Genomic DNA, 24,065 nt, shown 5'->3' on the forward strand with positions numbered 1-24,065 from the left:
AACCCCATGTGGACAGCTCTTTTATTTACAGCCTGACTGACTTTGCTTGGACTTAAAATTAGAAACGTTCACACAGCCACTTCACTTTTCTTAACAAAATTAGCTTAAAACAGTACTCGGATTCAACTAGTGCCTCTTTCTCCTCCGGGCAAATATGTCTAAATCTCCCCTGGTGAATGTTTAAGGGGATGTTTGATCTACTGTCTGTGGTTAGCTGTTCATGGAGGACACAACGAGGACAGGCAGCAACAGGGAGCTCCAGATTCAGCTGGGACCAGTAATAAAACTTGCAACTCAGCATCACTCCCACTTGTGGAGATCAGTGTGGGGATGAGGGTTACAAGCACCAACCTGTAAAGATTTGGAGCAAAGTCCTTTCTCCTGGGACTGTAGAGACACCAGGGAAGAGTACACAAATGATTACTTAAAATTAGGTCTCAGTCTAACTCTCAAAAAATAGTTCCCTTCCCTCCCATGTCACATGTGGAAAGGGTATTCCTGAGGATGAGTTAGTGTATGCTTTAGGGATTTTGGTCACTGGATGATTTTGCATCCTGCTGAAGTAAAGTTTTTCTGACTCTCTTTCCAAATACTTTTTAAAGATTTTTTCTTGCTGAATGTTTTGAAATTTCTGAATCCATTTTAGTGTGGCTTCTGGTTTCAACTTCACCATTACTCACAGAACAGGTAGAGTTGGGGGATTTCATATTCCTACCAGGATCTTGCTTTAAGGACACAAGTGGCTATGCTGGGTCTCAACCAATATGGCCAACACTTAACATCAGTCTAAATTATTTCTCCAGAGATTAATTGTTCCAGAAAACTGGACGCAGTCCCTAGAGAGTGTGGATTTTTTCCAAGCACTGTGCTCAAGTTGATCAGTTTATAGGCATGCTACAAACATCTACTTGGGTGTTTTCACCATGGCCTGATAAGACCTTTAATTTCCATTATAATTGTCTTGCAGATGGCTAGATCACCTGACCAAAGCCACAATGGGAATCAACAGGAGGGGAAGGGAGCTAGTTTCCATGTGTGGGTAGAAATATACAAGTCTCTGGGTCTCCATCTTCTCACAGGGTGCCAGTTGCTTGCTGAGCTGCCTCTCCTTGTGACTAGGTCTTGTCCCTTGCTCAGCATGATGGTTGCTGTTAGAGAACTTCCATGGGTGCCATTCCATTGGCAATTTTTGGCTCAGTAAAAATGGCCTTGGAGGTAGAAATCAGTCTGCAGTCTCTTAGCAAGTAGCATGTTAGGGGATGACAAAAGTGGCAGTCTGAATTCTGAGAAAATTAACTTTAGGAATGAAGAGGGAGAAATATTAAATGCTTGCTGTGGTTTACACCCATTTGTGTGCTTTTCTCCATATCCACAAAGCAAAAAGCCCAGGGAAAGTCTTAATATGGAGTGGAGAAGGATGCTCTGGTTAGGAGGAGAAAGAAGCCTAGCCCTAGGCTGTGCAAGATTTGAAGGCCAATTCCACATAAGATACAATGGCCTTGCGTCCTTCCCTCTTAAAACATTGTTGCTTAAAACATTGTACAAATTCTGGTTCCACAGAAGACTTCACACCAGGGTCCATGGGGATATTTCCTGTCATTTCTCTGCACACACACACTTTTTTTTGAAAATAGCAGTATTGTGAGCTTAGGAAATTGAGGTTGATGGAGTAATACTGATTTGTACCAGCTGAGACTTAGCCCACTTGTTGTCTGCACACAAAAGTATTTATCAGCAAAACACACCCTGGGTAATTTTTTAACTGCTTTTTTCCCCCTGTTCTTTCCTCATGGGAATAGCACAGACTTTTTTTAATGGTCTATGTGGCTTCTCACAAATTAAGAAGCAGAAACTAAAAGGTAGCACTCGGACTACAAAAGATAGCACAATAACTGAAAGACCAGTGTCTTCAGGAAGACCATCCAAGTTTGTGTATTCAGAGTACAGGCTTAGAAACAGCATTTGGTGTTAACTGCAATTGAGGACATTGACAGTGGCAGAGATGGGGAATGTTTGCAGGGACAGCCCAGGACATCTGACAGCTGATTCAGAACATCCCTGAACAGAAATGTACTCAAACATGGACTTTTTACAATAAAAAAGCCTTCCTGAGCTGAGACCCTAAGTTCACAGCAACAAAGTGAGTTGCTGTATCAAAGTAGTTATAATGTGTCTCCTCTTCTTTGGTAGCTCCAGCTACGGAATGAAATACAACAAAAAATGAATTGTATTTACCACAGAGTAAATGTGTACATGTGAGCTTCTACCACAGAACAGCTGATTTGTGATGCTTGTTGGTTGTGTGGGATTGGTTTGTTTTTCCCCTTTTTTATTTTGTTTTTCCTCAAAAAACGTACGCAGCCTGGGCTGGGGTTTTTTTGTGTATTTTAAAATTTAAATGAAAACTAATCTATCTAGAATTGACAGTGTGATCTTTTAGCTTAACTCTTTGCGTTTCAAAAATATGACATCTCACCTGTTTGGTCTGGTTTTGCATGCAAATGCAAAATGGTTGCAGAAACGAAGCTGTTTCCATCCTTCCTTCTCCCAGGAAATGTACCCAACAAAACACATTCCTGTAACTTATTCCCTTCGTAGCACTGATGCTGGCACAATTCAGGGGTTCTGCTGCAAAAGAGCCATGCCCTGGATTATAGAGTAAAGTTGAAGTGGGAAAAAGAGCTTGGAGCATGAAAGAGAGAAAAATAAATGCTTTAATTGGTGAAGATTTTACTCTTTAAAGGAGTCCAAGCAGAGTTTTTGCCCAACTTAGAGAAGAGCAGATGTCTTTTTTAGCACAATTCGTTTTTCATGGAAGAAATGTTTCTAATTCTGTCTAGGAAATTTTATACACATATGCCCAAGAGTAGAATTATTTAATTATTACTTAATTGTTATAAGACTTACTAATGTTGCTAAAGTGACAGTCATACAACAGTTCCCAATGAAAATCAACAGATATAATCTTCCCTTTTGTCTAAATTCTCCTCAGTAAATACTTGAGTAGAACTAGTGCAGATAGTTCCTGACCAAGCACTGCAGTAGCCTTAGCTACTAAAGTATTCCAGACCTCCCAGTCTGCACTGGGCGTTAATTAGGTCACTCAAACACTGCATCCCATTTTGTTGCAACATTAGATTAGTATCATATTTATGCTTTTTTTTCCTCTCGCTGATGCCAGCAGGACTGCCTTGTAAATGAGAAACCATTGTGTTTCTCTGGGGGAGAATCCTGTACAAATAAAAAAGCAGCAGAGTAAATCATTTTATGGCATATGGTAGATTCTAAGCCTCAAATTACTGAGCTTTCCATAGCAGCAAGAGACACAAATGGAAACAAATTAATAAATTGCCATGTTTTCTTATTATGAATGTCTGAATTGAGAAGCTCACCTGAGCAGACGCTCTGGTTTGTAATTGTCTGGTATTTGCTTTTCCTTACTAGAAAGAAGGCAAAACAAGGCTCTTATCACCTATTTTTCATATGTTATGTGCTAGCAAACAGCTGTATGTTTAAGAACAGGGGAGTAATTATTCCATATTAGGATCCTAAAGGTAGTAAAGTTACACGGGAGGAAAGTAGGCTGGTGGTGTTCATTTATGGCACAGTCTTTGGGGGAGGTGTCTGTGACACAAAAGGCTGCTATGGTGAGAGAGCAGAGGAGGATGAGAAGATGCAGGTTTTGGTCCTTTTCTTCTATACCACCCCTGACTTCTCTGAAGATTTATCTCATACAGGGAATGCAATGGGTTGCTCACAGTTCACAGGTTGTAGCAACTCTTTACAAGATCATCTCAGTTTCTGTTTCTCATCCATCCATTCTTCTGAACTAATTTTTTACACTTCAACCTTTCCATCAGCACATTGACTTGTGGCTGATCCTTCTGGGATTTCTCTTGCTACCTGATGAAGATGATGCCTGATAGTATTTGGCTGTATATTAAATTCATGGCAGCAGAGCAGGGGGAAGACCTAGGTGTGGAATCACGGTTATGACACATATTGCAAATCAGATCTGAACCTGATCTGCAGCATATCACTGACTCTTCTTGGTGTTTATAAGAGGATGCTCAACAAAAGCAGAGTACTCTGTAGGTACATAGTGATTAGCTATGTCAGCAAGTGCTATAAACCCCTGTGTGAGTTTGTAACTACCCTGGTCAGTAGCCCGTGCAATTCTTACATTTCTTTTGCTCTAGCACCTTATTCCCTAATCCAGAAAGTGATAAAGAGTGAAATGAATAGCAACAGAAGGGGTCATTAATTTCTTATAATTGTCTCAAAAACAATGTATGAGCATTCCCCTACCATAGTTAGGATGGGAATGTTCCTGCTGATCACAAAAAGTGGGAAAACAGACACAGAAAGCTTGAATTCAGCAGTTGTTAGGGTTAAAACATTAATTAAAAAAAATAGTTTCTCTGACTCATTCTGAAGGGTATTTCCATATGATGTCATTCTAGTACAGTGCTTGCTGATTTTACAGTCTTGTGTATAGAAAAAGGAAATGAACAAACAGATCCTTCACTTTGGAATTCTTTGTCTTAGGGAATGCACAGTCAGGCCTGGCAAATGCAAGTAATCAATGCCTTGTGGTTTTTTTAGTCATTGAGATTAGTGTGAAAAGAAGATAAGAATGACAACCGTGCCACCTGAAAAGTGTGAAGTTAAGGGAATACACAAATAATGATAACTGAAAAGTGACATTAGCAACAAGTCACCATATTGAAGAGAGAATAGCAGATAATGTGATCTGCAGCATGAGTTTTCAGAAGTGTTCCCTCCTCACTGGAGGGTAGGAGCATTCAGAACAAAAATCATTCTTTAGTAAATTCCTGAAGTTGGGCTCCTGCTAAATAAGATAGTCCCAAGCAGAGGTATTTTGTAAATGAGGCTCTGCATAAAGGTGCATGCTATCTTGGTGCCCAGTGTGTTCTTGCACCTTGTTTTATTTCGTGTTGCACTTGTTGCACAGCCATCAGGGCTCAAATGATCTGTGTTCTCTTTGAAGTGTAGACCAGACTTATCTGATACGATTTTTTGGTTTTATGTAGTACCTCCTATGGAAGATTGTAAGGAACAAGAGCCTGTGATGGACAACAATATTTCTCTGGTGCCTTTTGAGAGACCTGCTGTTATAGAGAAGCTGACAAGCAACATGGGAAAGCGTAAAAGCTCCACCCCACAGAAGTTTGTGGGTAAGCTTGAAATACGCCTTTTATTGTTTTTAGTGTGTAGGTATGGGTTACATGTGATTGGTAATAGCAAAAAGAACGAGGAGAGAAGTAGTACTCTCACAACTTGGTTTTGATGGGGAGGGACAGCAATATAAAGATGGTTAAATCACAGCCAGAAATCCTGAAAAGGACTGAATTTATTTTACCAAGGCAGAGAATTCAAAAGTAAGGTAATCATGAAAGTAAGAATCATGAAAACTTTGAGCTTTTTACTGTGCCTTAAGGCTGTTTTGGTTTTTTTTAACTTGTCTCTGCCCTGTTGGAGACTCAGACTTATCATCCTCCCATGTCCCTGCCCCAGCCAATAAAAACTAAGACTCTCACATAATTATATGTCTCCATATGTGTTAAAAAAAACCCCAAGTATCTCAAGACTTGTAACTTCTATTAAATTTGTGAGAGTTGGCAACAACTGGTTTGATAATACTAGCATGAGGAAGTAAAATCACATTCACTCCTCCTTGAAGAAGTGCTTGCTCCAAGCACAGCATTCTGTACACAACGTTATTAATGCATGAATATAAAACTTCTGGTTTATAAGGCTTTTGATTACCAAATCTACAGTCTGAGGCCCACAATTCATGTTTTACTTCGTATCTTAATATCTTAAAATTTTTCAGCTTGTAACAGGAGGTAGGTGGTATGGGGAACTTTACTTGGTTTGAGATGTAGCTTAAAGCTTCTTTTTACTGCTGCTAAAGCAATGCTTAACTTCTTAGGAGGGGACCTGGGATAGAGAATTACTTGGTCTATATGCTGCTATTCTCCACAGGCATGTAGTCCACATTTTCCACCCTCACTCCCTAGAAGGACAGTTGTACAGATTTTAAGGGTGTTATATACTCATTCTGCCTACACTGAGGACACTTAAAGAGAGAGGATTAGAGACTGTAAGCAATTAACACAGCCATTTAGAAAAGTCATTGCCCCTCAGCTACATGCAGATTCAGATGGATTTGTTCAGTCACCACTGGAGGTGGTTTTAAGCTAAACCACATAGTTGTGAATAGCAGGGGGGCTACTCACATGCACAGCTCACCTGGGGGGCACTGACCCACTGACCGGGCTGCTCTCAGTCATCTGACCCTTCCCAAATACCAGTGCTAAGCCAAGGTTAGGTCAGAAACAAGCCACCCCACATAAGGAACACTAGGAGGCATCAGTATTTCTGATATTATTATGGCTTCTGAAAATAAAGCTTAATTATTAGACTGCTGTCTTATAGACCAGTCTGAAATAGATTTGTTTATAGCTGATAAGAACTGGACAATTTATACGCTGATTTAATTTACTGCTGTGACAACAATTGCTGTTGAAGAAGGTGGAAATGGGAGCCAGGCTCTCTACTGACAAGCCAAATACAGCTTTCTGAGATTTTAAACATGGCCCCATCCTAGCAGGTTTCCCTAGTGTTTTCTCAGCAAGTGCTGGGCTTTTTTGCAGGCTGTAATCAGCAGTGAAGTAGGTAACCATACTGACACTTAAACTGGGGTGTCCAGGCTTCAGATACATTACAGTCTCAAAAGGAAGAAGGGCAGTTCACACCTCTCACCCTTGTTTTTTTCACCTAGGCTGTCCACAGATGTGAGCAGAGTTGTGTTTGCACAATAAGTTATCTTTGCAGGGGTTAGAGATTTTACCTGAGAGGGATGGAGACCTTGCTCCCTTTTCTTAAACTCTGGCATAACCACGCCTGCTCTCAAAGGAGCCTAGTGTACTGCAGTTGGTATAAATGGAATCAAATTTTGGAAGCTGAGTAGGATGGTCTTTTTTTTTTTATTTTTTTTTTTTTTCAGACTAAGGGGGTTATTTCACTTGTCCACTCAAATGCAATTGACCATGTGTTGTTATTGTCTTCAAAGGCAAATTTACTGATTCAAAATCCTTGCCTGAGATAAGTTGTAGCAAATTATTATTCTTTTTAGTACTGTATACTACTTTATTGTTAGATGAACCTTTTTTTTATAGGTGCAAAAGATTGATTTGGTATTCCATTTTTCTGAGGCTAGACATTCAAGATTTCATGGGACCTGCAGCTTTTTGTCCAGATCCAGCTGTAGGGAAAAAGCATTCTCTTTCATATATACTGTTTCTTATTTTTTGCATTGTTTGAATTGAAAAACAGCAATCTCAGCTTTGCTATTTTTTTTTTTTTTCCCTTACATGTCCTCACTTTTCTTCCCATCTTCTCCCCAATGAAATATTGTTCAACTCTATCAGGAAGAACTTGTAACATTTTCTTGCTTGCAGGAAATTTTCCTGTGCATACTGCTGCAAGTGTGGCACCTGTCCAAAACAACTTAATGGCGTTTATGAGAAGGTCATGTAAGCACAAGCTAAAATCTTTGCATGCTACGTTTATCAATGCTTTACTGCTTTTCCTGATCAGCAGTCTCCAAGGGACCTTGGTTATGGACCACAGTCCCTGCTCTGGCTGAAGTTTTGGAAGGAAGCATACAGCAAATAGAGGGAATTTCTGTGTCAGAGACTTAGTTATTTGTGTCTGCTAGTGAGACACTGGTATTATCAAACCTGTTGAAACAGTGGAGGCAGAAAGTATAACTTGTGATACAAAGGAGTCTGAATACTTGGGTTTTTTCCCTTTCAATGAAGGGAAGAGCTGACACTAGTGAAATTAAAAGCAGCCATCACCAAGCTGATGACATGAAGCAGAGTAATGTATTTTCAGTTAGAATGTGGGGTTTGCTCTCACAGAGTGCCACCAGGGTTAAGAACTGGCAGGATACAAAAGGAGACATTTATGTGGCTTATGATAAGGCCATGGTTGTTAGAGTAAAAATTAAAAATGAGGAGGCATCTCATAGCAGATGAAGATAACTGGTTTCAAAGTTAGAGTCAGCTTCTAGTACATGGGGGTCAGGGTGAAATCTACCCAGTGGTAAATTCTATAATTGCTTTCCTCAAGAGTTCTTGCAGCTTTCCCCTAAGTGTCTGGCATTGCAGTTACTTGAGATAGTTGGCAAGATGTGACCACAGGTATCCCAAGGCAGCTGTGTCTGTGGGCTCTGATCTAACTTCAACTGCTTGTTTTGAGGGTTTTTTGAATGTCATATGATAAAATGACCAAAATGGACAATGTTTCTTCTTCTTGTTCACTAGTGTAGGGCAAGGATAAATGGAATTTGAGCATAATTTTGCATGAAAATTCAAAATTATTAACTTATAAGTTTATAGGTTTGACTAAAGAGAAATTAAAATCGAAGACCAAGTTGGACTGGTTTGACAATATTTCTTCTGAAATCTGTTTTAAACCCTCTTCTCCCCATGTTATAATTTTATTTTACTTTTTTATGTCATTGCCCATTTCTGAGGCTCTAATATCTTTGGAAGTGATTAATAATGAAAGAAATTAATAATTTTGGTCACTGGCAATTTACAGTTTTCTCTCCTCTGGTGTCTATATTGGGGTAAAAGTGGAAGCTACAAGTAATCAAAAGAAGATTTGTATCATTCATCAAAGTAGTCCTTAAAGGATGGGTATTATTTCCTGATCTGCATAGCCTAAGAAAGGTTCAGAGTGTTTGGCTGGATCAGAGTCTCACCAGATTCAGTTCTTTATTCAAATGCAGGAGTGATACATGTGGCCAGAGCAGATGACAGCAACAAAGGGACTTCTCCATTTTCATTCATTTCTTCCCACTGTGCCAAAACCACCTTGCAGCTCTCCAGCCTCACTTTGGCCCTGCCTGGCAAGGAGATGCTCAATTTCAAGTGAGGCTGGAGCCACATTAAGGAGTTTTCTGTCCTCTCAGTGGTAGAACAGCTGTCACAGACACCCTTAGTGCCAGCCTATAGAGGAAACACTGAAAAGAGAATATCTGATAGCAACAATCATCATTAGGTCAGGTAAGACTGCAAAGGCCATCACTGTAGCCCTATTTGCTTCTTACCTTCTGAATGGTAAGGTAATGTGAAATGTGTAACAAAGAAACATGTTTCTACATTATACTTTCTTTTGGAAAACTATCAGCATAACAGCTGGCTGTAAGGAAATGTAGGGAGGTGCAATGAACATGGTGTCCAAGCAGAAGCATGTGAACAATATTGCTGAGGAGAGAAGGAATATTAATGTGCTTCACGTTAGACTTGCTTTTAATTACCTAACTAATCGGGGCTAGGTTCCCAACCAAAAGTGATGCTTCATCTCCAAGGATAATCCAATTGTTCTGTGGATAATGTAAAATTATTTTTCTCTTTATGCATCACTTTAAGATTAGCCACACTAAGTGGAATGAATTACTACAGTAAAAAAGAAAATGCTGAGTGATAGCTATGTTGAAATGTACTAATGCTGTTTGGAAGAGAACTGGGGTTACAGTTCTGTTTCTTTCTTATGGTAGTTTATACATTTTGTTCCAAGCAGTTTTGGCAAAAGGTAAAGTTCTTTAATTCTTGGATAGACAAACCAGTTGTATGTAGAGACTTTTTGAATTTATTAGCTTACACTACTGAAGAAAAGTCTGGGTTTCACCGTACCAAGCCAGTGAAAAGTAACAAAGCAATGAAAATCAACCAGAATTCTTTACCAGACTCTGTAAAATCACCTTTAAAAGTTACCTGTGAACGACTAAACAGTATTTGTGTGTGAGAATACATATGAAAGTGAATGTCTTGTCTATTAGACATACAGTTATACATATAACCTTTTCTGATTTAAAAGAAGAGTTGTTATATGAACTTGCCTTGTACTGCCACTCTAAAACCATCACTGGAAAATGCTGAGCTGAGCTCTGATGTAAGTAGTGGTAAATTTGTTAACTTCAAAGGAGAGCTGTGATACACAGTATGCTTTGTGACCAGCATAATTTACCAGTGTGTGGCACTGGTTTTACATGTCCATAATCCACTTATGTTCATCATTCCTGTGTATCTCACTGCCCCCATCCCTGTAGTTGGTGATATAAAGGAAAAGTTGTCACACTCCAAACCCATACTGGTGGGGTTCCTCAGGTCCTTGCAAGAGCATCAGAGCAATGGGCCTGGGTGGCAACCGAAAGTAGAGAAGGATTGACTTACTAGCAATACTGGGATTGATAGATTAATTTTTAAAATATTAAAGTAATTATATAAATGTTTTAAAATTTGTGCAAACTAAATACTGCTTGACATTAATAACTCAACTGAGCATGAGCAATGGAGGGATGAGGCTTTTGGCCCGAATTCTGGGTAAACTTCAGCTGAATTCTTGTGATTGAAACAAACCTTTACTCTACCACCTGAAATAACATGGAAACTGCATGTAGACAATGAGATTTTAAAAGGTTACAAGGATGTGAACCTGGATTCACATAGTGATGAATGAGCTAGTTTCATCAGCATTACGTATTTATTTACCCAGTGTCAATGAAAGTTGCTTTTGCCTTTTACCAAATCAAACTAAGCTATACACATGGTTTCTCTATTTTTGTTTTTTTCTTGTCTAAAGAGACATAGGGGGGGGTGTCTTAGACCAAAATCATTGAGATAGGTTGGGGCTTTTTTGTGAACTACAAAGATACCGTATCCCAAAGGCGAGGTGGCAGGTCAGCCCCTTGTGCTCCTGCTACTCACTGCAGTCTGTGGCTGTATGCAGTCATTTTATATTTTTTCTGTAGCTGAAGAATATTGTGGCTCTAAAGGTGCCACCACAGCAGCCCCCTGTCCCTGCTGCTTCAGTCTTTCACTATGTAGCCCTGTTGCAAGGTATGTATGAAGCACCTTGGAATGTGGGGGACATGTGGCACTGCATCCTTTAATTCTGAGTTTGTCCAGTGGTATAAATTGACAGAACTTCATTGACTGCAGGGGTTTGATCCCATTTTCTACCAGCTAAAGTGTTCCCTAACTTGAAGCACCGTCACAGTTAGGCTCCTCATTGGAAGGTTTGGAATTCATCTGGAGCTTTCTACAACCACATGCTTCACATGAAATCTAAAAAAAAAAAAAAAAGGTTGCTGTTTGTACCCATCTTAGGACATAAGCTTCATAGGAGGTTAGTAAACAAGTAGAAATAGGCTAACTTTGAACCCTGGGATGCATTTCACCCCCAAGCAGGGGGTTTCCATCCCTCCCCATGCCTTTTACAGTGAAACATTGCATTGAATTAATTGGTTTTTCTCATTCATTTGCTCTTGTCCCTTAGGTGAAAAGGTCATGAGATTTGGCTATCCAGATATTCCCTTTGATATGAACCTAACGTATGAGAAGGAGGCTGAGCTGATGCAGTCTCACATGATGGACCAAGCCATCAACAATGCAATCACCTACCTTGGAGCTGACCTGCACCCCCTGATGCAGCACACACCAAGCACAATTGCAGAGATGGCCCCAGTCATCAGCTCAGCTTATGCTCAGGTCTATCATCCTAACAGGATAGAAAGGCCCATTAGCAGGGAAACAGCTGACAGTCATGAGAACAACATGGATGGCCCAATCTCCCTCATCAGACCAAAGAGTCAAACCCAGGATAGAGAGGGCTCCCCCAGCAATAGCTGCCTGGATTCTACTGACTCAGAGAGCAGCCACGAAGACCGACAGTCCTACCAAGGAAACTCTGCCTTAAATCCCAAGAGGAAGCCAAGCCCAGCTTATATGAAGGAGGACGCCAAGGCTTTGGATGCCGCTAAAGCTTCTAAGGGCTCTTTAAAGGATATCTACAAGGTCATCAATGGGGAAGGGGAGCAAATTAGGGCATTCAAGTGCGAGCACTGTCGCGTCCTTTTCCTGGACCATGTCATGTACACCATCCACATGGGCTGCCATGGCTACCGGGACCCACTAGAGTGCAACATCTGTGGCTACCGAAGCCAGGACCGCTATGAGTTCTCGTCGCACATAGTCCGAGGGGAGCACACATTCCACTAGGCCTTCTCATCCAAAGGGGACTCGTATGAAGTAGAACTGCACATGAAGAAATACTGCACTTACAATCCCACTTTTCCTCAGACATTGAGACGCCTATTTTGTTGTTGTTGCTGTTGTTGTCGTTGCTGTTGTTAACCTTATTTTTTTGTGGACCCAGCCTCATTTGCTCTGCCCAGCATAAGAATGGAAAGAAGGAAGGGAAGGGGTAAAAGAGAGGTTTGTTGTTGCTGTCACTTTTTTTGGTGAGTAACCCACCTTGCTTCCTGTGGGAATTGAAAGTCAGTCCATTTCTGTCTCAATCAGCTGTACTTTGTGTCTGGTTCTGGGATATCGCTCAACCCTGCTAGGTGCTATAAAAGTCCTGATGAGATACCACTAATTTACATTTTTAGACAAATAAGTAGAAACATTTCAGAGGAGAGCCTTTTTCAAACCTGCAGATACAGTGGAGGGAGGTTGGCAGCTGGAGGAGAAGGGGGGAACTTTATTCTGCAAAATGAACAACTATTCTGAAGCAAAACTGTTCAGGGTTTTAGAAGCAAGAATCAAAGTTGATATTCCTTTCAAATTTACTTTCTAGGGTGAGCTGTTTTCCTGGGTTCAGTGTGTAGAATGTAAAAAAGAAAAAAAAATGTCTTTACACTGTACCACATTGAAGCAGTTTAGTTTCTTAAGTCTGAGGGCCTTCTGTGGTAAGTCTGAGGCTTTGTATCTTTATTTTCTTTAACTTACAAAGCACCTTTTTTAGAATTGTTGATTTGCTGTTACTCCATGCCTATGTATTGACTCACTGGCTTCTTAGAGACCCTTGGAAGCCTTACTTATTTAGTTGCACCCTATGTTTTAAGAAATAACATTTAAACTTGCTTCTAAGGACAGTAAGTGGCCTAGGAGTGGGTGAGAGTCTGCAGTTTACTCAAGAGGTTCTGCTGCTCTTCTGAAATTTTGTTTTAAAATTATGGATTTTAAAACAACAAAATACTAGTAGCAAAGTGTTCTTTAAGTATAATTATGTATCTATATATACCTATATAAATACTTTCTCCTTCTATTATCACAGTGTTAACCTCTTGGCAAGAGCCTAAACTAAGACTTTCATGTGGAAAAATGCTGGGAACCAGGTCCTTGGCTAGCATTAAATCTCTTGGCTCCATTGAATTTAATGGAACTGCCCCAACTGCTTCAGCTACATCATGATCTGAACCTTGGCCATTTTTTTTTTCTCTTGTTAACATCTTATTTCTCAACTTGCTGGACCAGGGACTTCCTTTTGCTTTTAGGTCATCATTTCTGCTTTAATTTAGTTGTGGAAGTGTTCGCAGATTTTCCTGGGTAGCTGTTGCTCTTGGAGAGCAGAGAAGACCTGCAAACAGATCACATATGACCTTCTGTACTTAAAAAAGGGATACATGAAGATGCAGGTGCTGTCCTTTGATTTTCATTGGCAGATTTCACTTTTATTCATAATAAATTTCGGTTTTGGGACACAAACTGCAGAGCAAATCCTTGAACTACAGACTGGACAAGAATAAAAAATAAACACCACCAGTCTGGTTTTCTTACTTTTTCTCCCAACAAAAAACAAAGCCAACAACCCCATAGCAAGTTGCAGGTTGCATCATTGAAAACTGGGTTTAAACTTAGGTGACAGATTGCTATTGAAACCCAACTGTTTGTACCAATCACAATTGAAATGTTGTTGTTTGGCAACAAGAGCACAGCTTGAGAATGGAAAAATCTGCATGGGTTTAACCCTCTCCGTGCACGCCAACTCCATGAGCTTGGTGAGACCTTTTCCAAACTATAAAGTTACTAAAGTATAAAAGAGAGAGCAAGATCAGGCCATAATGAGTTCCCATCTGCTCACTTCAATCTGTGTATCTGATACATACGCCAGTTTGCTGTTCGTTTTGAGGGTACTGGGGTTTTTTTTTTCTTCTTCTTCTCTTCCTAGACCTTGAGCATTTGAAAGTAGGAGCTGAGTGGTATTGATTGAAATCTTTTTTGGTGACATTCTTGGCAGCTAGAACCTGTGTTGAGAAAGGATACAGTAGATCATGGCCAGATTACCTGATGACTGCTTCCCAGCACTGAAATGCTATTAAGTAGAAGCTGGTAAAGTCTTACAGTAGCCTATTAATTATAATACAAAATGGAGAGAAATGTCATCTTGTGTAATGTGAAGCTATCAAGGCTGGGAATATACGGGCTTTGGGAAGACAGGTTTAAGGACCTATTCTCGACATTATTCTTAATGTCGTTGAGTTCCTCCCCCTCTTCTTTCTTCATCTTAACGCAGAGGAAACTCAGGCAAATGAACCACTGCCATCCTCCAGGTCATTCTCATGTTCTTATGCTTGGTGCAATCAAAGGAGTTTGTGCAGGAGGAAAATTCAGAAAAGGGGGATTGCTTTACAGCATGCCACCAGAAGCAATGCAAAACCAGAAGTGGTTGTGACTTTGAGGCAGGAAAGGTCTTTGATGAACAACATGGAAAGAGAAAGGTGCTGTGCCTGAGGGTCATTGAGCTTGCATGTGCCTAGAGAAAGGCAAGGGCCTGAACCAGAGAAAAGGGTTGCTGGCACTCCCTTGTCAGTCTCTGAGAGAACACACTCCTTTCTCCCCTCTGTGGTCAGTGGAAAGAGCATGGGTTATGATTTCTTGGAATAGCTTACACTGGGGAAAAAAGAATTTAAAAATATCTGCCTGTGTTTGGGAAAGCATCAGGAGACAGGAAAGGCAGGGAGTCTCTTGTGTAGCCACAAACAAGTTGCCTGCAGTTCATTAGTGTGCACTTTGATTCATTGATACCTCCAGTAGTGTATATTCTGTAGAGGTTTAAATCAGACAGCTCAGAGGTTTTGTAGCTGGCTTCAGTTAAGTCCTTGTTCCAATGGTACCATGCAAGCTCTGTGTCTGAGAACTGCCATGTCCTGGTATCACAGGCACAGAGAACTGGGGAGCCACTGAGAAGCCACACTGGTTTAGTTATCTTCCAAAAACTGCATTTTTATGGAGAGCAAGAAGCTGAAATATTGCTTTAGTTTTTACTACCAATGTCCTTTTCTGAATACTCACTGAAGTTCTTCATCCTAGAGCTAGGAAAAGCAGAAAGAATCAATTCTAGTTCAAATTTTGAACAAAGTTTTGGGACTACCTTTTACTTCAGCATTTGCTTTATATGGAAAATATTGGAGGATTTTATATAAAGCAGTTTGCCCTACACAGAAGTGTGCAAAACACAGATTTTTATATTTTTTTTTTTTTTTTTTTCCTTGCTTGCTCCCTACAGATTTCTAAGAAAAACTTTTGAGTTTTGTTGAGTTCATCAGTCATTCACAGTGTACTAGGAATTTCAGTAGATAATCCTTGGCCTGCAGATCCGTTTGTTCTAAGTATTTGGTGTTGGAAATAGAACCTGTCTGATTTTTATTGGACTCCCTTGAAATTCTTGGAATCAGGTTTCCAGTTAAAAATGTGCATTTGCAAATTTAGAATTGGCTTCCTGTGAGTGTTCCCCATTTTCATTATAAAAAAAAAAAGCCATTCACACACCTCTGCCAGTAAAACCTTTTGCTTCTTTTTTACATCAAAAAATTACAAGATTATGACTTAATTTAGAGCAGTAGAAGCCTATTAATTGAAATAGAAGTGTGACTGCATATTCTGCTCTTGGTATGATCCATATAGTTGAAGCAAAGGTCATTACCTATATATCTGCTGTATGGCCAATGAATTTTACAGCCACCTTTCTTTGCAGTCAGTTAGGAGTGCACATGAAAATATATAGCATTTTTCAGTAAAGCAAGCTCTTTACTCAGTAACTTATGGGTTTAAAACAATTCTATTCTCCTTAAAAAGTGCTTTTATCTATGATGTGGTGGGAATGTTGTCTAGGCATTAACCTCTATTAGTCTGTATTAGGGAGAAAGAATCTAAGTTTGTTAATTAGCTTGATTTTTTTTTTTTTTGATGGTGGTAGTTTCTACAGTGTGAGTACACAAAACAACTAGGTGGAACTAAGGAATATTTACTAAAAGGTGAAGAAATCTTCAATTTTAAGAGTTTCTAGATTTCTTTCCATTTAGAAGGGTACTCCTTAGTTAGGTTTATTGGGCAGAAGAGGAGGCTCAGAGGCTCAGAGTTAAACCAAACCCTTCAAAATTGGCCTTTAATAGGACATTATTGCTGCTGTCTTGCTGTCCTGAGGTGGCTTTTTCATATTTCAGAAATATCTCAATTGCAAAAAGCCAGACAACAGACTCTCTCTTTCCCTTCTACAGAAAGAAACTTTGGAGATAATTTAAGGAAAGGTGCTTATGTCAGTCAGGGAGCCACAGTAACACAGTTCCTTCATTAGAATATATCCATTTCCTTAACTCTTGCTGTGCATTATGATCATGTGAGGGAGAATGAGAAGGGAGGCTGATACCCAAGTCCCCTAAAGTCAGTGTGGGATTATAGGAAAAGTGTGGTGAAATGGGCTTTGGCACTAGAAATTTGCATCTTAGCTTGGCTGATTGTCATTTAAAAGTAAAAGTGGATGGTAGAAATGGTCTGCAGACAAGGGCAGCTGGAGATTGAGAAATATATTTATAAAACTATGGTATTGTAATATTAGATCTATGCTTTATTGTCTATGTGCCTTTTTCAAATGCATTTTGGAAGCTCATGATGTCATTTGTGATATCTTACCATACCCTTTCAGAATGCACAACAAAAACCAACCCAAAGTAAAGCAGCATAGTGAGGCCGGTTCCTCTGCCCTTCTGCACCCAGGATCTTGGTACTTTGCTGTGAGACCTCGTGGACTCAGCTGGCTTTTAGGTATGTGAAGGGCTGAAAATCACCCTAGTGAAGTGCATTGCAGCTATCTGACCAGAGCTGGTCTCCAAGCTGGTCCCAACCAACACGTTGTCCCCAGCATGGTGCCGAGACTGGGCTGCAAAAGCCCCTGGTGCCCACTGAGTGTCAGCGTCTCTTCCCCTTCACAGCTTTAAGTTAACCATGCCTGAAAATTAATTTTAATATGTTTTTAAGTTCCCCATTGAAGAATGGGTGCAGAATTTAAAGCATCCGTCATTTCCTTCAACCTCGAAAAAGAAATCAGGCAAGAACAAAAGTCCTTTGGAAATGGTCTGCCAGGCTGACTGCCACTCTGCTGCCACTCTAATAATTGATGCAGAGGTGACAGCAGCCCATCTGTGGAAGGTGTGATGGGGGTTTAGTAGCTGTTAAGGCTTTGGTGAAAAGCGTCGTTTCGGTACTTTCCTGGCAGGTTGGTGACCTAGTTTCTGATCTAGTTATTTACCCTGCATGGGTGCAGTCTCTGCCAGCATGGGTCCGGGGTGAAGCCTGTGGCAGGGGAGGGAGCCAGCCAGCCTGATTTTGGTCAAACCCTCAGCCCAGCAGCAGCCTGGTGCCAGCTCCTCAGCACCTCTCCTCTGGGATCAGGATCATGGCAGTCACTGAGGCCATGTGGGAGGAGAAATTTAGGTAGATCAGAGGCAGAACTTGCTTTGTAGTAAATGTATTCCTTTCTATCCTATTAAGAGTTGTCAGAACATATAGACCAAGGAGAATATCCCATTCTGGTTTAGCCTTCTACAGCCACGCTTTCTGTCTTTCCCCACCACCGAGGTTCTGAAGCAAACAGGAAGCAGTCAGGAGGAGGTAGTGTGCTGACATCTTGCCATGCTGCACACTTAGCAGGCCAATATAACAATAAATCTGGTATCTATTTCAATTGCCTAGCTTTTCATGTTGTGAGAGGGACTCGTATGAGGTGTAATCTATGGGAACAAAGGGAGTTGTTTGACCCAAAGCTTTGGGCTGATGCTTCCTTCCTGCAGCAGGTATCAATATATACAGCAGCACTGCAGCCCAGTACATTTGTACATGTGCAGGATGTATATATGTACATCCTGCCATTCCTTCAATTTGACCTGGAAGTGCACAGGAGCTTTGCAGTTAACCATGTGCTTACTAATTCCCATTTTTTATGAGATCAGGGACTTTTTTGCTTATTGGTGCAGCTTGGCAGCTCTGGTTAGGTCTCAGTGGTCAGCACTCCATGACGGGGCTGTGTGGTGCAGATGTGGTCACTTACCCATGTGGAGTAGCCTTAATCCCACACACATGAACCCTGATAACCTCTGGTCTGTGTTAGCAATTCTAGATGGAATCTGTATGCCCTCCTGCAAAGAGTAGTGGAGAACAGGACTCTATTATTGGCACATAGAGGCCACTTTGCAGTAAATGGGGCCATTTAGTTTTACCTCAAGTGACGTTGAATAAAAAAGGCTTCTTGAAGGGGTAGAGGTCACTGAATCCCCTACTATGCACTTACCTGGATTTGACATTGCTTACTGGAAGTAGATGCACATTCCTGAACACACTAACAAGGGAATGACTTCTTGGTTATTTTTGCAGTCGTTCAGATTCCGAAACTGTGATCAAATATTTGACAAATTGTCAAGTGTCCTCAGAGCTTGAACACGTTCACTTCCTCTGCCATGTAGCAGTCTTCTCTGGCTTTCAGTGGGTTTTTTTTTCTCTCCTCCCCCCTTTCCTTCTCTGAGCTTTAAGTCTGGGCTTGCTCTGATCTCCTGTAACTTTGGGCTGTCTAGGGGCTTGGGGGGGGTTGTTTTTTTATTTTCTTTGTTTTGTTTGGTTTTGTTCATTGGCTGTACAGTCTGTTTACATATTTTTGTACTCAAGTGTAGTTTTATATTAAAAACAGGAAAAAGAAAAAAAGATAGTTGATTTGAGTTAAAAAATAAGGTACGTACTCTTTGTAACACTTTCAAGATCTAGGGTACCTTCCAAGATGACTCCACAGTGATGTAATTATAATACTGTATATTTGCCTTCCTTTTTAGTTGGTTTTATTTTCTGGTTGTATTTTTTTTTTCCTAAAATGTATATCTTTTTATGAGAAACTGGAAACTTTTAATGCAAATGTTTAGAAAGATTTAAAATTGTAAAGTAAAAAAAGTCATATAACTTCTTTTTTTCTTGTTGGAAAAAATGCTTTAAGAAATGTTTTACTACTGTTGTATTCCAGGGTGGGGGTTGCCAACCCCAAATTTGTTTTTTATGCTTCATTCTTGGATCCTGCTTTCTAAACATGCTCATTGGATGCTCACTGATTGTTTGCTTATATTAGGGTTTTTTTGAATTACCAACAAAACCACCTTTTGGGTTTTTTCTGTTCAAGTGCAATACTTTCCCTGATGTCTCATTGGTGTACAATGGTTTCTGTTTTCTTTCCTCAGTCTACACAAATCAGTGAAACAAAATGCTCTGCTTTAAATATCTTCAAAGATAAGATTGAATTATCTATGTGTAATTTAAGATTGTGACTGACAAAAGATGAGAAAATATAAGTTAAGGCTAAAATGCCATACCTTAACTCTTGCTTTTATTTGGCATTGTAGCACATCATGTATTAATTAAGGACATACCTGTTCCTGCCTCTTCTTCGTTTTCTTTAATAATTGCAGCTTTCTTTTTAAGAAAAGCACTTATATAGTGATGTTTATTAAAAATAAAAAAAAAAAAAAAAAAAAAAAAAAGCCAAAAACAAAAACAACACAAAAAATTATTTTGGTCTGATCCAAAACCCACACAGTGGTGATTCTTGTTGACTTTCATGATGGATTTTGGATTAGACCTAATCTCTTAACCAGTACAAAACTGCTGTTTACTCTAATGCGAGAGATTTGCCTGCGAAAGAATTACAGGACTCATGTCCTTTATCTACCTGAGAGACCACAAAAGCTTCTTTAGAGTTGTCCTTGTCTTATATAAGTTTGTATGGGACTTGTTTTACATATCATACATATTTATATATAGTGTATTTTTAATGCCTTTCTTTCCCCTCAGTAGACTGAAGCCGCTGTTCTGTAAATATGTATTGAGGTACGTAATAAAAAAAAAAAATAATCCCATCAAGATTTCTTTGAAAGGCAGTTACTGCGCATGCACAGTGGCCACTTTTGTCTTTTAAATTTGTATTTAAGATATTTCTTTTTCATAATAACTAAGTTGAGGAGACTATATCACATTCTGATTGATTGCCAAAATTATTTCCCCAACTCCCACGTCTGAGTTTGATAAGATTAATGAAGTTGATGGGTGACTGTCACAGTTGCCCATGGGTTCACACTTGGGCCAAATTCTGGTAACCTCACACAGGTTGTTCAGGTCCTCTCACCAGTGGGGACTGCACTGCAGCAGTGGGATCATAGCAAAGCACACACTGCTTTGTCAGCCTGGTTCAGGTTATGGGGCCTGACCCATCTGTCACAGCATCTACCCTGACTTGCATGGGCTTGCACTCTGCCCACTTCAGAGCTGTTTTCCTGAAGCAAGATGAGTGAATAATCTGGCAAATGACTACTTTTTCTCCCAGGTTATGATTTTTATTTTTTTTTTTTTTAAGTTCTGTGACAACCATTCTGAGTTCAAATTGAGGAATTGCTTAAAATTAAATAAATAAAATCAGAGAAATCAGCATTTATTGCAAAGCCCAGTAAAGACTGTGGGAATTGTCCCATTGCTTCATGTGGTCATTGGAACATGCTCTTCAAAAGGAGTTAAGAAAATACCACAATGACTGTGGTGCATGTGAGCAACCCTCATGTAAACCTGCATCCCCTTGCTCAAAGTTTTGCCGCTAGAAACTGAACTATGGGACTTGTTATTTTTGTTTTTCTTCTTAGTATACATGCATACATATGGTTCCACATCTGTATGTGTGTACTCTGTACATGTGTGAGTGTTGTACAGCCATGTGAGAGTGCGAGTCTGTATGTGTGTATCAATAAAAGAAGCTGCAGAAACTTTGTAATACTTTGTGAAAAGGATTATATTATAAAGGTTTGTACTGTCTTGAGTGCACAGCTACTGGAATAAATGTAGGAAATCTCAGGAACAAGCATATAATTTGTCCAAGAATTATTTCTTCTCAGAAATGTAAGTGCAGTTTTTAATTCTGTATATTATTTAATATTTTACCAATAAAAATAAACTTCTGACACGAAAGGGTTTTCCATTCAAGCTTTCTGGAAACGTTGATGTGTGCACACTTTTCTTTATTGCAGCAGGAAACACACGTGGCAATTTGGCACCTCAAAGGAATTGCATTTCTACCTGACAACAAATCCTATTAATTAAGCAGAGAGACTGAATGCTTTATGAGTTGGGATTATAGGTATGAGTTATAAGACTGGTGAATTGGGCACAGATCCTCTTTTAATATTCATTGAATCTAATGACAGTCTTTTCATCAGCTTCAGTATAAGCTAGAGAAGTATTACCCCTAAGTTCCTTACTATGTAAAATGGTGGCATCACTACTTACCACTTGGTCTACCATGTTTTTGAAATAAGTCAGTGTCCCAAGGTCCAACATTTTCTGGAACACTCAGACCTTGTAAACAGTTTCTCTGAACCATTCCCTCAGCATGGGTTTTATGGCTGAGTTCCTCTCTGTTGTATCCAGAGGTGATCTTCCCAGTAGGGATTTATTGGGTAGTTCACATCACCTAACTTTCTTCAGTAGCACACCTATCAGTCTGGTAGTGTTGACAGTACAAACTCTTCAGACTAAAGGAAGATCTCATGATGCTTTATAAGTTGTTTGTTGTTTGTTTTAAGAATCTCTTGTAAATTCTTTGTTAAAGATTAACAAGATTAACCAGCCTCTCCCCATAATAAAAGTGTTCATCATTGACATGGGAATGGAAACTCCTTAGGATATCTTCTGAATAAACCTTAATCTTCCTTTAAGTCATGTTTGATGTATGTTTCTCAGAGGAATGCTTCTGTTTGATGAGCAGAATTTTCTGTTTTCTTTCACTCAGGATTGCCAGATGATTGATTTTTGCTTCCAAAGGGCCCAAGATTCAGCTTTTGGGGCAGTCCAGATATTTAGTGCATGGAGGAGAAATCACATTGTGCCATTGTAAGACAGAAATGACTGGCTTGACCAACTCAAGGTCCTGTCCAAGACCTTACTGGTGATGGTGATGCTGTTTTCATTGACTTACATAAGGATCTGTGAAATAAGAAGAGAGCTCATAGGCAGAAACTAAGTGATGGATAACCATTAAGGCTACTCAATCATTTGCAGGAATGACATTTTGTGACTGGCCTCTTGTTTCTAAGGATAGAGTCTTAGAAATCTCCTGGCTATGGTTCAGGGCCAACATGTTATTTGTACTGGTTAAGTGTCTAGGTGACACTTTCACTTTTTCTGTGAAACTCTTGGTCTGAAAATAGCATTTTCCTGTTTTATAGCAACAGAGGCTTAAAAATTATTCCAGTGACCAGTGCCTACATATGTTGTTACCATTGTGTCTTCATTTCATCCATGGGAGACAACTGGTTTCAAAATATATCATTGTTTTCTCTATAAGTGGATTGAAGGATGTAATCACAGCAGGTCTTTTAAACTGCAGCATCACCCTTTAAGTCAATCACCTGGATCAATTTAGTAGCCAGGTAAGTGACCTGCCTGTCCAGCACCTTGGCTTTAAGCTGAAATTCCCCTTGCCACCAGGAGTGGCAGCACAAGTGAATTTTAAGTGCCTTCTGCATCTTTACCAAAACCACTATAATTTTACCAGTTAATATAAGTGTTGGTTCCTAGCATTTGCTTCTGATATTTCAATTTTTATGCAATACTTTCAAAAAATTACTAAAACTTCACCTGAGGGTGATTTGGGGTTTTTAAAATTGAGTGATTCAAAGTATGTTTTTCTCTGTGCTTGGATGTCACATCCCAGCTCTCCAATGAATCATTTCCCACCCTGACACTGCAGAGGAAATAACAGAACCATGTTAAGGGGAGGCAAAGGTAGGCCCTCAAAATCCCATTCTGAAATGCACAGTCATTGGGAGACTAAAAATAAATTTTGCTTGGATTGCAGTTTGAATGTGCTTGGGTCTGTGCTTTGAAGTGCTTTTGGTGTTTGTTTTGGGGTGGTTTTTTTGTTTGTTTGTTTTTTCTTCCTTTCTAGTCAATCCTAATGTAGTTAGTTTATTGACCTACTACCATTCAGTGCTTATTTTTGTCTGGGTGCATTGTATAAGCATGTCATAATTTTGAGCATGCAATTACCAGTGTGTTGGTTTTTTGTTTTTTATTCACAGCAGAGTACCTTAGGAGCCACAATGACTTCTGTATTCAATGAAATATGAGTTGAAAGGATTACTGTGTAAGTACTTGGGTCGCTTAAATTTGAGGCTGAGAATGAAAGCTCTTTTCAAAAGAATATACTTGTGAAATAAGCTCTGTGTGTCCTATTAATTCCTGTTGCAGAGATTAGGGATGGAGTCCCAGAATACGACATTTCCCAGGGATTTCTGTCAGTGGAGAAACTGAGCCCTTTTAATGAGACTATATAAATGCTCAATATTATCTCATTATTTTTCATTAATCCTCACACACCAGCCCACCTCCACACGCTGTAATTCCATGTTACCACCCATCTTCACATTAAAATAGGAACAGATTATTCAAGACTCCCACACAAATCGTGAACCTCTATCCCTTCTGACCTGTCACTGGCTGTCTCTGGGATGGAGGAACCTCTCCCCTAGGCAAGAAGTCTTTAACCCTAGCAACCCAGCCCTTCAGAGCTGATGTCTATTTTTATTCCTGGAAAACACTCCTCGGGCATCCAGCATCTGTGCCTGGATGAAACTACACTCTCAAAACTGATTTCAAACAGAAAATTGCTTTTCAATGAACCCATTCTCTATGGAAAGTGTCTGCTTTTCATGGATTTGGGGATTTATTTTTTATTTCTCAATAAGAAAGCCTGAAACTCTAAACCCTCCAAAGGTTTCTAGGTTATTTTGTTTGGTTTCAAGAGGAAATACTTCCCCTGCCCTCAACTCCTGTTTTTGTATCAGTTCAAATAATGTCAAGACAGCATTTGCTGCTCTTTCCCAC

The 24,065-nt window shown here is 39.7% G+C and overlaps 1 protein-coding gene across 7 annotated transcripts in view; it reads left to right on the forward strand.

Annotated features, from left to right (window-relative positions):
• IKZF2 (IKAROS family zinc finger 2) overlaps positions 1-12,509 on the forward strand; it is a 109,024-nt gene extending 96,515 nt beyond the window's left edge. For all 7 annotated transcript variants that reach the window (XM_030454157.1, XM_030454156.1, XM_030454162.1 and 4 more), the window contains 2 exons: positions 5,055-5,198; positions 11,380-12,509. In XM_030454157.1, the coding sequence (XP_030310017.1) occupies positions 5,055-5,198; positions 11,380-12,101 (866 nt within the window). In that variant the 3' untranslated portion in view covers positions 12,102-12,509. The remainder of the gene's footprint in view (positions 1-5,054; positions 5,199-11,379) is intronic.
• The last annotated feature ends 11,556 nt before the right edge of the window (positions 12,510-24,065 follow it).

Source organism: Calypte anna, chromosome 7, assembly GCF_003957555.1.
Source record: "Calypte anna isolate BGI_N300 chromosome 7, bCalAnn1_v1.p, whole genome shotgun sequence".
NCBI classification, from domain to species: Eukaryota; Metazoa; Chordata; class Aves; order Apodiformes; family Trochilidae; genus Calypte; species Calypte anna.